Here is a 16,109-nt window from a genome sequence, read left to right as displayed (position 1 = left end):
TGAGAACTGACAGGTAAGTGGTTCAACCCCACTATTGTATGTCAGAAATTTTTCCGGTCTGAATCTACACTAAATTTTAGCAGATTTCATCGGAAAGTATCAGTATTTTTCTATCAATTGCGATTGTTTTTGATGTTTGAGGTGATCTAACTGCCAGGATGTTTTAAGATTAAAATCGACAAAAATGACTGCAGTTACAGCACTCATATCAAAGGAAAGTGGGATTATGACACCTTCAGTTGCACAGAGGCTGACAGAGAAGAAGGCCGAGAGACTGGCTGATAGAGAAGCTTATCCCTGCAACTTTAATGCATAAGCCGGTATCAACTATCGGAATGATAACAACTAGTTATGTAATCTCGCTTGTACTTTCTTTTGGGGTGTTTTAACAGCGATCAAGTTTCTGTCAATCAGGAAACATCTTGGCATCACTTCAAGCATCACAAACAACTGCAAATGATAAAAAGTACCAATCATTTCTGATATAATCGATTACGATTTTGTGTAGAATATATGCAAAGGTTAAAAATATATCTTCGAGCACATTTCTATTATCACAACTAACTAGATATTCATTAAAACATTCATTGACTGTGTAAAGACGTGTTATATTTTCACTTACCTCACCGATGGTGCTGCTCTGCGTCAGGAACCAGCCGCCCAAATGACCAGTTGTGGTTCCAATTAGAACAAGCTTCTGACACTAAAATAGCATTCATGGTTTCAAATCAACTACAATTTTGTGTAGATTCAAAGTGGCTCTAGTATGTTTACTTATCTAAAGCAAACTTATCTATTTTGTATTTTAATCTACCCCTAATCTCCGTCAACCCACCCCTAGTTTCCATATATCTACCCCTAGTTCCACCACTAACTAAACTGAATTGAATCAATTGCATTCATTAAATCACTCAATGATTATCCAATTCAAATACATTCAACACCTTTCAAAAGCCTCTTTTGTTAAAGCATACTTACTAGCTCTATGGTAATACGAACGATGAACAGCTCCCACAATAACAATACGTGTACAAATACGTACTTGATACTCATAAGCGCTTAAAGATAGAACAAACCAAAGTCTCAGCAGTAACAAGCAGTCATTCATACAACAACTACAAGAAAAAGTGCTTTGATACAAAGTAAGTCATACTAAGCTATCGTGTTGGCGTTCTGGTAGAGGTTTCCTGAGTTTTCTATTGCTGGACCTGTTTTCAATTCAACCATTCAACTATGTTTTCAACCAACCAAGCTTCAGACATCTTTAGAACCTTCTCAATGCTATTTTATGGCAAAGAAAGCAAGTATTAAACCTTTTTCACCACAAAGCACGCTTTGCGCTGAGTTTGTACTGCATGTGAGTCTCAGGTGATCAAAGACCTGTCAGAAATATGGTGGTTTTAATGGTTAGTTGAGTGGTTATATGAGCAGTTTAGCAACCCTGACATCCCGTAGCGGGGTTGAACCCCTGAACTGCTACATTTCTGTACCAATTATTTACCATTAGACCACTGCTGCTTTTCAGGCATACCTGGAATATTGTTTATTTTCAAATTGTTTGGTTTTGCGCCGAAGTACAGTAAATTAAATTTTTCAGCTATTTGCTGCAACAGAAGCTAGCTAGTTGCTTGAGGCTTATTCGGAATAAGGTCAAAGTTGAAGTTTTAAATTTGAATGCTATCTTTCTATTGTCGAAGATAAATATGTTGTTTTAGTAGTTTTTCAGATAAGTATAGGCTAGAAATAGCCATAAGCTCAATGCTGCTCAGCATTACTTGCATTTTAATCAGACAGCATGCGACATACCGGAAAACTTGTATTTGAATGCCACCTTTTATTGGAGTGTTACCTCCAATAAAGCGCAACTCTAAGAGAAGGGTTGAAAAACAGAGCACTATGGCGTCAAAATAAAAGTCTTACAGTACATGTAAATTTTTAACACAGAATGCTTTTACATCAGCAATCCATTGATTGACTGCAATTGTCCCGAAAGCTCTAATCAGGTGGATGTTTATGAGACTGGTTCTCAAAAACAACATAAAGTTTTAAAACCAAATATTTTGGTGACCTTGCAAGAATTATGAAGCATATAGCAAAATTAAGCGCATAGCAAACACACTACACAAAGACGCTATGACATAGCTGGATTTATTTACGGGATAAAAATAAAATAAAATTGCTGAAAAAAGAGTGAAATATGTTTGATGGATTTCATGACTTGGACTTTAAATTGCTGAAAAACGAGTAAAATATGTTTGATGGATTTTATGACTTGGACTTGATAAAATGATTTGTGTAGCAAATTCTGCATTTATAAGGGTATCAGCTAACTCAGTGTTTTTATAGAGGCCAGTATACCTGACAGCCCTGTGCACCGTGAGAGATCATAATAAGTAATCAATATATGGATAATTAATTCATGAATTGGCAAGGTTGCCAAATGGTGTAGTGGTTAAAGTCTGTGAATATTGAGTGTAGTCCCCAAGTTCAATTCCTGCTTGAGGTACTTTTTTCTTAACGCTTTTAGCATAGCTTCAGACACAGACAGGCGACGATCTTATTATATATGTAGTAAAGGTTTAGGGAATTTAAAATATCGTGATTCTCATCGTTTTGTTCTTACATGTAGATGCCAACTAATCCTCAGCTGTACGAGAGCAGCAAGGTACGTACAGCCTGCGAAATATAAAAAGTTTTGTTTGTACAATAGGTTTGTGCAGAGAACAAACTGTCATGCATTATACAATAATCTATCTAAAGATCAGCCATGGGCTAGTAGTCTAGAATGCCTTACTTACTAATAACAGGTTACGGTTCAATTCCCAAAAAAGGTGGTCACATAAATGACATCCATCTTTAAATTGCTCTGTGCAACTGGGCATCTCTCCAGTCCTTGCCTCTGCCATTTCCAGCCAAGACTACAAAAACATTGTTTGAGCAACGATGCTCTTGAAAGCACGCACAGCCTCTGCTTGCAGAAAGCTAAAGACTCATCCACACTCTAGTGCCATAGGTCGGTGTTAATAACACAATACCTCGGTAATCACACTATCACAAACTCGTCCTCATTCACATCAGCGCGACGCCACAGCATTTTTATTAAACAATGTGATGGCATAAACGATAAAATATGAATCCTGTGAAGACTATCATAAAAAATGGCCGTCACAATTCGCGGACAAGCAATTACCATCACCGAAATGATACAGATTGTACAGTTGGTCAGGCTGTGCAATGTGCTTGCTAATTTGCTTGGCAAATAAATCATCAGGAAAGTTTGACAGATTCATACTTTCCAGACAGATCTGCGTTGCTTCGATGATGCCTTCGGTTTTACGGTGCACATAATTTATGAACAATTGGGGAGAGGACAACTCTGAAATACAGATATATAGTGTAAACCAGCTTCAAGCAAATATCAAATTCAATCTTTGAGGGATTGCTCATACACTAGTGCCGTAGGTCGGTGTTAGTCACACGTTACGTTCTGTGGTCCTGTTGCCGCCATCATTTTGTCATCAACGGCGATGAAAATGACGCTGACGGCATAGCATTCAACGCCACAGCATAGCATACCACGCCACAACATTTTATCTTGTAAAACAGATGTTACATATCTGTTTCACTACATATTTCAACTCTCATATTTAGCTTCCCCTTTCAACCACTTTCTGTTTCATTTCATGATCTTCCTCAAAATTTATTTTAAGAACATATTAGATGTTTTAAAATTTTTATCTTAGATTTGATTGTATTGTGCAAAAGTATATAAATAACTTTATTTAAAAGCCTCAAGTATGTGTACAGCTAAATTCATAAAAAATTAACAAATTGAAGGGGTTTTTTGTTGTTAAGTAACTATAGAAACAGGTGAATCTAGCAACGTATATTCTTGGCAAGAGATAAGAGAGGTAGTAAAGCAAATAATTCAACCAGGTGGCATAACTTACTTTCACTTAATTCACTTGGAATTATTTTAATTTTTGTGTTTTTTATGTATTTTAGATTTTTTCTACAAATTTAGCTACATTTACTTTCATATGCACATTGATTGTTTTAGACATATTCTTTTGAGTGTTATTTTGATTGTTGACAGAAATATTTTTTGAATTTGGCATCTAGTGCCAAAATATTCTCAAGTAAAAGTGACTGTATATTGAGGTTGAGCTTTTATTGGAAAACATCATTTGGTTTCTGTATGATAAGATTTAGTTCAGCATCTTGTTGTCAGTGGTTTTCAATTTTGAAATGTGATATAGATTTGCCTTGAAGATGAAAGATTCAGCTAAGCTGTTTTTTTGAACTTGATTTTTAAAAACTTTGACAACAAAAAAGGCATTAATTGATGCTAGAAAGTAAAAGAAGGCCTATTTTTGGAGCTTCAGTAATTTAGTATTGATGGGAGGAAGAGGTTTTTCCCAAAATCCAATTTTGCCGCAGAGGAAAAACATGCTAATTATTGAACTGCTTTTCTGTCTGCTGCCTAAATAAACAGATTGGAACCATAATGACCTTACAGATTGGAACCATAATGACCTTACAGATTGGAACCATAATGACCTTACAGATTGGAACCATAATGACCTTACAGATTGGAACCATAATGACCTTACAGATTGGAACCATAATGACCTTACAGATTGGAACCATAATGACCTTACAGATTGGAACCATAATGACCTTACAGATTGGAACCATAATGACCTTACAGATTGGAACCATAATGACCTTACAGATTGGAACCATAATGACCTTACAGATTGGAACCATAATGACCTTACAGATTGGAACCATAATGACCTTACAGATTGGAACCATAATGACCTTACAGATTGGAACCATAATGACCTTAAAGTGACTTCAAATTGAGACTGAAAATATACTTGCTTGTAACGGTGAAACTGTTAATTGATTCATCTACAGTTTCAGAATAATTGAGATTTATATACGGTAAACTCTCATGCATAAGCTGCCATCATGTATAGGCCCCACCCGACCTTTAATGGCTGTTTTTTAATTACAAATATACAGCATGTATACAGCGTTTAAAAGCCGCACCCTTCTATTTATTTAACATATTAACTTAGCCTCATGAGTCATTTAGCAAATCCACTGTTTATGTCTGTTGTCACAAACACGCACACATTGACTGACGAGATAACAATCGATCAATGAGTGTTCTTTTTCATCCTTTGTGGGGAAGGGCGATAGGTGAAGGGTGTTGAGGAAGAGAGGGTGTTAGAGCAGTTTAGAAGAGTAGGGAGAATGTACTATGCTTTTAGCAAATTACTCTACAGTAAACGAGTACCAAAGCAGCAAGAAAATTGTGTAACAAATGCCAGTGAGGAGAGTGAAATACAATGCCTTGTGTAAATTTGAAGTTGTTAAGGTAGCTTTGGAAACTATCACCCAAAACGCTGCTACAATTTTTGCATTAACAAAAAGCAGCCAAAGACATAGAGTTCAGTGCCCTACAAGAATTATAAAACTAAAACAAAGAAGAAGGGGCAACAACAATTGTACAAGTATTTGTACTTTCTAAAATGAAATTGTTTCGCTATACCTTGTATTTTTGTGTCTATCATACACAAATTTTGCTGCTTCAGTAGAAAATGACATCAACTCTCAAATCGGAGGTCTATCAGCAGCCGACGCCTACCTTGAGTGACCAAAAGTACGATACTACAGATATCATCGATCAATCAAATCATGAATACACCGTCATCTCATTGCCTCGACACAACGAACTACCGGATTTACCACTACCAACAACACCAGCCCCTGGATCTCCACTAAATCAAATTAAAAACCTCAAACGACTTTTGGCAGCAGTTTTGGTAGGAGTCATCATCTGTTCTCTTCTTTCAGCAGCTGCTGTTGGAATATTAGGTAAGTTCTATTCTAAAAAGCAGCCCTGGATAATTAGCAGTCTATCTGAATGTAGTTTTAAATCTTGGAGTTACCGAGTACATTAATACTTCAGAAAACAGCACTTCTAAAAGGTCACCATTGTCAGACTAAAACACGACATGTGATAGTCACACTCCAAAATGCAAAAATCTTTAGCTTCTGTCTGCAAAATGAACATTGTGTCGAAAATTGCTGCTTCTTTGACTGTGCTAACTCTGATAGCCTTGATTCTTATTGGTCGAGAGATGAACTCAGACAAACCTAGATACTATCAAGAATGTTAGCTTTAAATGTGAAGACTAAAACTCAGGATAGTGAGTTTCTCAGACAGCGAATTAAACTGTACATGACACTTACTTTTGTCTTAGATATTATCACTAGTATCACTATTATTATTATTATCACTATGTTTTCATGGCGCTGCTAATCTGTGAGTTTGCAACATTAGCCAAACTCAACCCTCAAAAAACCTGCATACTAAGTGAGTTTTTTACTCGCCAATTTTTATTGAAAGTTTCACACCTACGAATTATAGAAACCTCTCGTAAATGATGTGCAAGAAAACGCTGTCCAAGCTATTTCATTAAAAATTTTTTCCACACTTCAGTTATTTTTATTTTTATTTGACAAGACAGGAGTGTGTCACTATGACCTTTGATATGGAATTCCTTGTCTTTTTTAACAAAGCACCTGCCATTTAACTGCAACATGCAAATGTCTATAGTGTCAGCTGAAAAGGAGATTTTGTTATAATGTACTCATAGCTCAATGGCATTCTGGGTTATGCCTCAACAAGTGGACAGCTTTGGGCAGAAAAAGACAGTTGTTATACGCTATTACTTTCTAGTTTTTTAGACAATTTTTTTTGACGATCGCAAGCCATTTGTATTCACAATCAAGATCGGATGGTCGGATTTCTAATAAAAAAAATAACAACACTTTTTTATCGGAGGAAGAACAAGTTACATTGCTTCAAACAGCGTTGTTTAGCCTTCATTTGAAGATTGACTTCATGTGATTTGCCTAAAATTTAATAGTAGACTGCACCATTTCAGATTTTTATAATTAACAGTATACGTTGGTACCATAAGAGTTTTGCGTAGTAATCGTAAAAAGCTAGCTTAACGTCAAAAAGTGGCATTCAACGAAACGATAGAAACAGCGATTCTCATCAGAAAATTGACACTAGATTGTGAGTGCTTGAGCGGTGACAGTGCAAGTCAAGTGAGTGTGAGATGAAGGGATGTGGCAGATGCTTGTGCTGTCAATAATATATATTGATTAAAGCTTCAGCAAGAGTGTTTAGAAGATGAAAAGTTCGTTTATAGTTCTGGCTGATGTACCTGCTACCTTTTTCTTTTCTTCAATATAGCTTGTAGTTAGTTCATCAATATTTTTATATATAGAAGCCTCAGTGTTTGTTTGTCTGTCTGTCCATGTGTCCAGTAATAACTGCGATGTTTTACAAATGAAAAAATTACTGCGCAATGAATTTTGGTTTGGAATATATTAGTTCTGCAGACGGGCAATTATCCAATACACTACAGTACAAATGGCTAAGCTATGGAATAATTTATATGTGTACTTATTACATTACACATTCCACTCTTTTATAGTTTCACGCTAAATATTTCAGCTAGAATTATGCGACAAATGTTAAACAAAAAATGCTTAAACTCATGTAGCCAACCAGGCTATTGCAGTCAGTATAGAGCTTTAGCAGGCACTGCAGCCGGTACGGTATGAATTACACAGACATAGACACAGCACAAAGAAATAAACACAGTACACAGAAGTAAGCAAACACCTTCATTTAAAAGGTAGAATGGTAGATGTTGCATATGTTTATTAAAGTAAATTTTCTGTACAAAAGCCTTTTTATTACTCATGCAACGCAGGGCCTTTAACTAGCATACCATGAAGATAGTTTCAAGATATTTATAAATTCATTCAATAAAATCTGAACCAAATAACTGTCCTAGATTTTCTATAAACGTGGGACATGCTTCTCTTGTCATATTTTTGAAAAGCACTTTGTTGTAAGCTGAACTTTTTAATGACAAGTCAAATTAGCATTTTGGGAGGCAAGAGCTTTTATTTAAATGAAAAAACTGGTTATACTTTCAATGACGCACTTTTGTTAAATATGGCATCTGAACATAAGGGCCACGTTTTCAACTAATATCTAGCGTAAACCACATTTAGACAGTATATCTTTAGCTTCCACCATCATATGCAAAGCAACATGGTCTACTGAAACATCCTATCAGGAAGCATGCAAACATAAACAAAGGTATCAAAAGACTGTTTCATTAATGCAAATAGAATTATACTAATTCTATCACTAAACTATTGTAACAGTTGAAAAATGAGTTAATGCAAATTTTTTGTAGATTTCATCAAAAAGTATTGCTGTTTTTAATGATTGAAGTGATCTGATTGCCAGGATGTTTCAAGATTAAAATCGACAAAACTTGATCTCTGTTCTAAAGCACAAAAGAAAAAATACATGCGAAATAGCGTGATTAGTTGCTATCATGGCTATAGCTATATAGCTATACCAGCTATATAGCTATATAGCTGGTATAGCTGGTATAGCTGGTATAGATATACCATAGCTATACCAGCTATACCAGCTATATAGCTATATAGCTATACCAGCTATATTGCTATATAGCTATACCAGCTATATAGATATATAGCCATATAGCTGGTATAGCTATATAGCTAGATAGCTGGTATAGCTGGTATAGCTATATAGCTATATAGCTAGATAGCTAGATAGCTGGTATAGCTGGTATAGCTATGGTATAGCTGATATCGGCCATTGCGTTCAAGTTGCAGCGTTGCGTGCCTCTTTCCTGTTGGTTTCTTTGTAACGTCATAATTTCTTGCGCTTGATCTGAGTGTTTTGGCCATTTTAGGCAATCAAGTTTTATCAATTTTAATTTTGAAATATCCTCGCAATCAGATCACCTCAAACATTAAAAACTTTTGCAAATGATAGAAAAATATTGATACTTTCTGTTGACTGTACTAAAAGGTTGTCGCAAGTTCTTCTTTATGGCTGGCTCACACATTGACAAGTAGTTTGTGAGATGTTTTCATTACACAATGCATTCACGGTAGCGATGAGTTACTGATCTCGCAGCAACTATCATGAAAGGAAATATGGATTAAGCAATAGGTGACAGCTATCATGAATTCTCAGTGAAATACCAAGAATTTTTGACAGCTGCAATGTTTCTCGATAAATCTAACAGTCTTTTTCTTCTGAGCATTTCGACTGAGACCAGGTTTTGTCTATTTTAATCTTGAAACATCCTGGTTTTCACATTACTTAACACAACAAACAAAATTTCAAGTGATAAAAAAATGCCTATAATTTCTAATAAGATCTTTTAAAATTGGACCTTGTTGACCCTTTAAATAGTCTATGCATACAGAAAGTTGTGGTTGTATCCAGAACTAAACAAGCAGCTTCATAATCTGATTTAGTATTTTTACGCCAAAGCGTTAATTGTATGATCAGTAAATACCAAATTGAAAAATGCCTCGCTAGTTGACCAAATTCGTAAAATTTGCTTTCAATTTGAAACAGATTGCAAGTAACTTTTTTGGTAGTTGGTGAGAATATTTTTAAAGAGTTTTCTTCTCTTTATTGAACATTCCTAAACATGCATACTTTGGGAAACAACCTGACTTGTCTCAGTCTATTTGCATTGTGGTAACGTTTTCCAACTTTTGAAAGACACAATTACAGTGAATGCAAAACTAATGCAAGGGCCTTGTGGTCAGCAGTACCAGTCCTGTAAGCAGCAGACAGGAGTTCAATCTCTGAAAAAGGCCACCAGTGGTGACAAAAAGACAACTAAAGTTAAATTCAGCATTCATTGCCATTCGACTCAAACAGGTCTAGGCTAGATACGGAGTTATTGTCTGTGCAGCATTGCTTAAACAATGCATAGCCTCTGCTCACAGAAAACTAAGCAAATACTTCACTTGATTTTAAAGGATTTGCGAACGCAAAATCAAGTGGGTTGTTTGCTTAGACTGATTTGCTAACTATCAATTGCACAATAAATGTAACCTGACTTGCTCACACATGATAGCTGTAACCTCTTTATGTCTTGCCAATGACAAACTGCAGTCAATATCTCATGTGGAATCTCTTTTGTAGTCGATCAGACAACTCATTTCTATCAATCCAACCCAGTGTTAACACCAACGCAGTGTAGAAATGCTATTAACTTTACTGAAGCTTGGAGAAGAGATTATGCTGGCAGTGGAATCACTCCAAGAAATAATATTCCAAATTGTGACTCCATCAGATTGAGTCTAGCTGGTCAGCCATGGTTTAGGTTTACGGGAGATGCTGGCAGCCGTCTCCTTAATACCTGCCCCTTCTCTAACGGTAAGTAATGACCAGAAGGATTTTAATATTTGCAAACATATTTTTAAAATTTACTAGCATTTTTTATGATTATTTTACAGTTTTTTTCCATTTGCTCGAGATGCTTTCTTCTTATAAGTTACTGATCAGAGACTGTCTTCCAGAACAATTATAGACAGAAATTTTATTTCATTATAATAATTAATAGACAACTATTGCTACACTAAGTAGCACTGGTCTGGTGGTCTAGTGGTCTGAAGCGCCTGAACTGAAATAAACAGGTTTGGGTTCAACTCCCAGCAAAGGTATGGGTAGTGAAAAAAATGCTATCCAACCTTATATCTATGCAGCTGGACATGATGCTGAGGTTCCCTTGTTGCTTGGACTTATGTTCAGCAGCAACCACAGAGTTTTTGTTTGCACAACAACGTTGTTGAAAACACAGCCTCTGCTTGCAGTAATGGCTAAGCAGGCACCCTACTTAAGATTCAAAGGTTGTTGTTGAATAGCACTAGCGACCTAGTAATCAAGTGTGATGTGTGTTCATTAAGAAGTTTGAAATTTGAAAATCACATTTTTATTCGAACTTCGCAAAATTTTGAAATTTTGGCAGGCGCTGTTCAAGCAGTCAACTAAAACATTTCATTTATATACTTTGTCTGCACCAGGCTTTTTTAGTTGTAATAATGGCTGATTTAAAGGCAGCTTTCCAGATCCTGTCAAATAGAAAGGAAATGAAATCTCATCAACTTTTTGGAATCATTAAATTTTGGCTTCTGATAGGTTATAAAGAAATTGCATTTTTTCAACAACCAAGATTTCATCTATTTTCAAATGATATTTGCGATATTTGCGCTAGCAGTTATATTTTTCAATTTTTTGGTTTGCATTATAGAGAGTTGTAACCTCTTAAAAAAGCATTTACTACTTTTCAATGCATTATTATGTTTATAGGGAGTTGTGGCACCCACGTGGCATTGTGGACTGATGCAAATATGCCTGATGAAGTTGGATCATTGGTTGTTCTGGATATCTATGGCTCATGGGCAGGCAACTGCAAAGATTATATTTCAACCATATATGCTATGCGCTGTTCTCAAGAGAGAAATGACCTTATTTACAAATATGATGGAGATGATAGCTGTGCCAGAGGTTTCTGTGGGATGCCATGAGTTTTTTAATATATAAAAGTTCAAAAATAATTTAAAACAGCAACTATTTATTTACATATTTGTCTGCAATTTTTACATCTTTTACATGTATTTAAATTTAAATTTACTTTTTAAATTTAAATAAATTTAAATTTACATCTTTTATTTAAAGCTCCAGAAAGTTTTCTAAGCCTTTTCGGTTGACATTGATACTTTTCCCCAGTATTTTTATCACCTGAACTGATTTTTTGTTTAAACAATAAAATTACCAAATGTAAGCATCCAGATATTTACTTTGAAATAAGCTGCCATAAGAATGGATGAGGAGCAGAAGCGATGTATCAAAAGCCAAGCAAGACTTAGTATAGCTTATAGCAAAAGTTGTCTCCTCTCATTGGTAATTCTTATTGATGCATGCACTGATAGTTTTTAACAGATTTTCTTATAGGAGTTTGTTGGTTCAACTTAATTGAGGCTGCCTGGTGCTTTTTGAACCACCTCACTACCTAATCTAACATTGATTGCTGCCATTAGCCCTGCGCCGATCAGATGATGTAAGAGTCAGCTGACAAGGTCAGCTGGTCTGTCTTTGTCTCATATATATATATATATAATAGCTATATATATAGCTATATATATATGCTATATAATAGCATATATATATATATATATATATATATATATATATATATATATATATATATATATATATATATATATATATATATATATATATATATATATATATATATATATATATATATATATATATATATATATATATATATACATATATATATATAGATATATTCATATATATATGTATATATACATATATATATGTACATATATGTATACTTATATATATATATGTACATATATATATATATACTTATATATATACATTGTATATGTATATAGTACACATATTATACTATATGGATATAGTATATATGTACACTATATACTATCCATATGTATACTATATATATAGGTTATATATATATATATATGTGCTTTTGCATACAGTCACATGAGCTTCAGATCATTTTAGTTTTACCTGACGAATGGTAACAGCTTTGAAACTTTAAGTAGTAAACAGTTCTTCAAGTTTTCAGTTCTTAATATACTTTATGTATATATAGATATAAATATAATATATATATAAATATCATATACATAATATACACATACATATGCATGTACATCTTAATCATGATATGTAGTTTGCAAGTTAAAATGGCAAATGTTGTTATGTATTAATTACAAATAAATGTTCTGCCGAAAAAACTTTTTTTACCCGGGCAACGCCGGGTACCACAGCTAGCATATATATACAGATATATATACATATATATTTTCAAATATACATATATATGATGATTTTTGAATCTTATCTACATGTATATAAGTATTTTTTAAATATGAAGGTATTCTCTACGTACAAACCCAATGCTTATCATGATGTGCTGACCGATCACCGGGACCAGGTATCAAAGCGAGAAAACTGCCCACACTGAGGTGGCCAACGGACGTACTGAACTGAGCCCTAACACAACATGGCCATTGTTAGTGCTTCTGCCCAGTTGAGGGTTGGCTGCTGAGTCAGTTCTACAGCTGAATGGCGGAAATAAGACAAAGCCAAAGACAATATAAGACTTGGCAGAAGCAGCCAACAGCAGAGCACCTAAAAGTCTCACTTTGTCCAGTTAATTATTTAGTACGCAAGTAAATGAACTCTATCAGTTCTATTACAATAAATACATGCTATTAGCCTTTAAGCAAGCCTAAATCTTTTTACATGTACATAGTTCATATTTTAATGAATCCGACATGGATATCTTTGCAAGAATGGTAGAGGAACTTGCATGAAGCTCTTGCTCAACAGCTTCATGTCTCTTTAGCTTTTTATCACATTAAAGGGTTAGAAGTTTAGCACACACATATATTTGATGAAAACGGAAGCATTGTCAAACATGGTTGTGTTTTGTTAAAATTGAGAACTTATTTTGCAAAAGATGAACAAAACATGTCGTTAGAAAGATCAGCAATTTTTGGCGTTAAGGTGCAAAATTTTTCAGTTCAATTAACTCCTTCAAATTTATGTCCTTCTAGCGGCGAACACCAAGCTGTAGAAGTTCCAAAGCCAACCAAAGTATTCTGTTTTGTATAATGCAATGTTGAATTTAAGCGTATTCAGTTGAATACAGCTGCAATTATCTTCAAGAGTTCTCAAATATGTGTCAAGCAGTTAGCATAATTACATCATTATTTTCATCAAAATTATAAACACTCATGTAACACTGGCTTGCAATATAACTGTAACATTAAGGTTTGACATCCTTTTACTTTTAAATAAATGTCCTAGCAACGTTACTGAAACATTATTTTGTTACCGAAATTAACAGTTTAAATTTGAATAACGAGTGACCTCTCGGCCATATGTTGTGATAGCTTATGAATGTACTTTTCACAGGTTTACCTGTAACTAGCTTGTTTTACCATACAAAAATTTCATCATCTCTGTTAAAAGATGCTTTCGAGTGTATTTGGTTTTGCAACTTGTTTAGAAAAGGAGAAAGACACTAATTATTTGATGAGTTTCTTAAAAATACAAAGTAAAACTGAATCACTATACAGAAGAATATTTTGGTGGCAGTTACTAGTAATAATCTAACTAACACAAAAGAGCTACTGTGTAGTGAACAAAAACTCCGCTGTGGTACTAATTTGATTCATAGCTTCTATATTTAATGTGAGTAAATATCACTTGAAGAAGTACGCATCGTTAGTTTCACTCTTGTAGCTTTTCTTTGTTATGAAATGGAGGGTTCTAAACCCAGTACCAGTTTGTGATTTTTAATATAAACATTGGAAATCTTTGTCATAACAGCATGAAGCCCTTTGAAGTTTATTTGTTGATGCATCAGCGAGGTATTACCTTGGAAATAATCATGAGGTTGGTGTTTGACTGAACAGAGATAATGTTAGTCAGTTTTTAAACAACTATGAAATGCCAGTCTTTCGAATACGATTGGAGTTTTAGTTTTAATGTAAATTATAGTTGAGATTTTAATTTGATTGCTAGCCAATGTACAACATTGGTTTAAAACTAGCCAATTCTTAAAAAACTTACTCTGTTAAACCCACACATTCTGAAATGAGTAGAAAATGTTTAATCGATACATTTCAATTTACCTAAAACCAAAAAATGCAGAACTTGAAAATTAAAAAAAATCTGAAGTAGTAATACAATATGAAATATATTTATAATATGAAATATAATATAAATAACAGAACTAAATATGGCTCAAAGCAATTTGGTAGGTAATTCAATAAATCAACACTGCTGACAAAATCAGCCATAAAGATGTCAATATATGACAGCCATTACAAACTCAATCAGTTGAAGCAGAATAACAAACCTCCAATTTTCTATGATCCTGACAAAAATGCTGTTTAAAAAGTAACAAATAGAAGTTTAAAAGTGCCATATGTGAAACTAACTAAAATACTTGTGAAATTGAAGCATCACCATCCATCAATTTGCATGTCTCGTACTGATTTAGTTAAACTGGATCAGTAAATGGTGGCTGAAAGCTCAATGTGCAGATATTTTCATAGAGGCTATCATATCGTTTACCTGCATTTACAGCATCAAATATTCTGTTTAACTAAAATGATAAGTGCTTTGGTCTCAAAGTCCTAAAAAACGTACTATCATCCCTGTTGAGTAGTTCGCTATATAATCATCTAATCATGATTTCAACACTTTCACAACAGCCAAAATGGCTTTTAACTTGCTAAAAATAACACTTTATTCAGTAACAAAGTTTGTACCTTGAACATCGCTGTAGGAAAGCTGACATATCTTACCATCATTTTGTAGTGGACCCTAAAAATGTCTAATGTAAAAGGTATTTTATGTATAATGGATTTTGAGGCATGTTACTCTATTCATTTTAACGCTAGTTTAGATAATGCCAATGGAAGCTACCAGCAGCTACAGTAGTAGTTAAATTTTGGGCAGGAAGCCAAGATAAAAAACAAGTTGGCTAAAATTGGGTGCACTCAGCATGACAAAGCTGATACAGTCAGATACTGTGAGAGGGGCTAGACTTTTCAGCAATATAAAGGCAAGCCGAACTTCTACGCAGTGCACAGGAAACAAGTGATAGCAGGAGAGACACATGATCTTATGCTATTACATATAAATTGTCGATTGTTGTATACTGCAATCGAAGGATAATTTTATTATATATGTACATGTATATAATAAATTATGGTAAAATATTTTTAATAAATTAAAAGTATATATAATAAAAGATGAAAATAGAAAAAAAGAAAAATGGTCGTAAAAATACAAAAGAAAATGTTAAAGTTCACGCAATGTCACAACAAACAATAACATATTTTATTATTATCACTTACAAGTTTTTGTTCATGAAGTAACATCTCATAAGTGATATCAAAGATCAAGGCAAGCCGAACATCCATGCAGTGCACAGGAAACAAGTGATAGCAGGAGAGACACATAAATTTAGGCCACTACACATAAGTTGTCGATTGCTATATACTTTAATTGTAAGATAAATTCATTGTATATATTGGCAAAAGTTGTTCTTTTCTTTACATGGACAGGGCTAGTCCGAAAC

The 16,109-nt window shown here is 34.1% G+C and overlaps 1 protein-coding gene across 1 annotated transcript; it reads left to right on the top strand.

Annotated features, from left to right (window-relative positions):
- Window positions 1-5,612: 5,612 nt before the first annotated feature.
- LOC137396620 (pancreatic secretory granule membrane major glycoprotein GP2-like) lies at window positions 5,613-11,475 on the top strand. Its single transcript, XM_068082939.1, has 3 exons — window positions 5,613-5,889; window positions 10,091-10,324; window positions 11,258-11,475. Exons 1-3 carry the CDS (start codon window positions 5,613-5,615, stop codon window positions 11,473-11,475), a joined length of 729 nt encoding a protein of 242 aa, XP_067939040.1.
- The last annotated feature ends 4,634 nt before the right edge of the window (window positions 11,476-16,109 follow it).

The sequence above is a fragment of the Watersipora subatra genome, chromosome 5, assembly GCF_963576615.1.
Source record: "Watersipora subatra chromosome 5, tzWatSuba1.1, whole genome shotgun sequence".
In the NCBI taxonomy this organism is placed as follows: domain Eukaryota; kingdom Metazoa; phylum Bryozoa; class Gymnolaemata; order Cheilostomatida; family Watersiporidae; genus Watersipora; species Watersipora subatra.
Note: the sequence above shows the minus strand (reverse complement) of the source record. Positions and strands in the feature narration are given on the sequence as shown.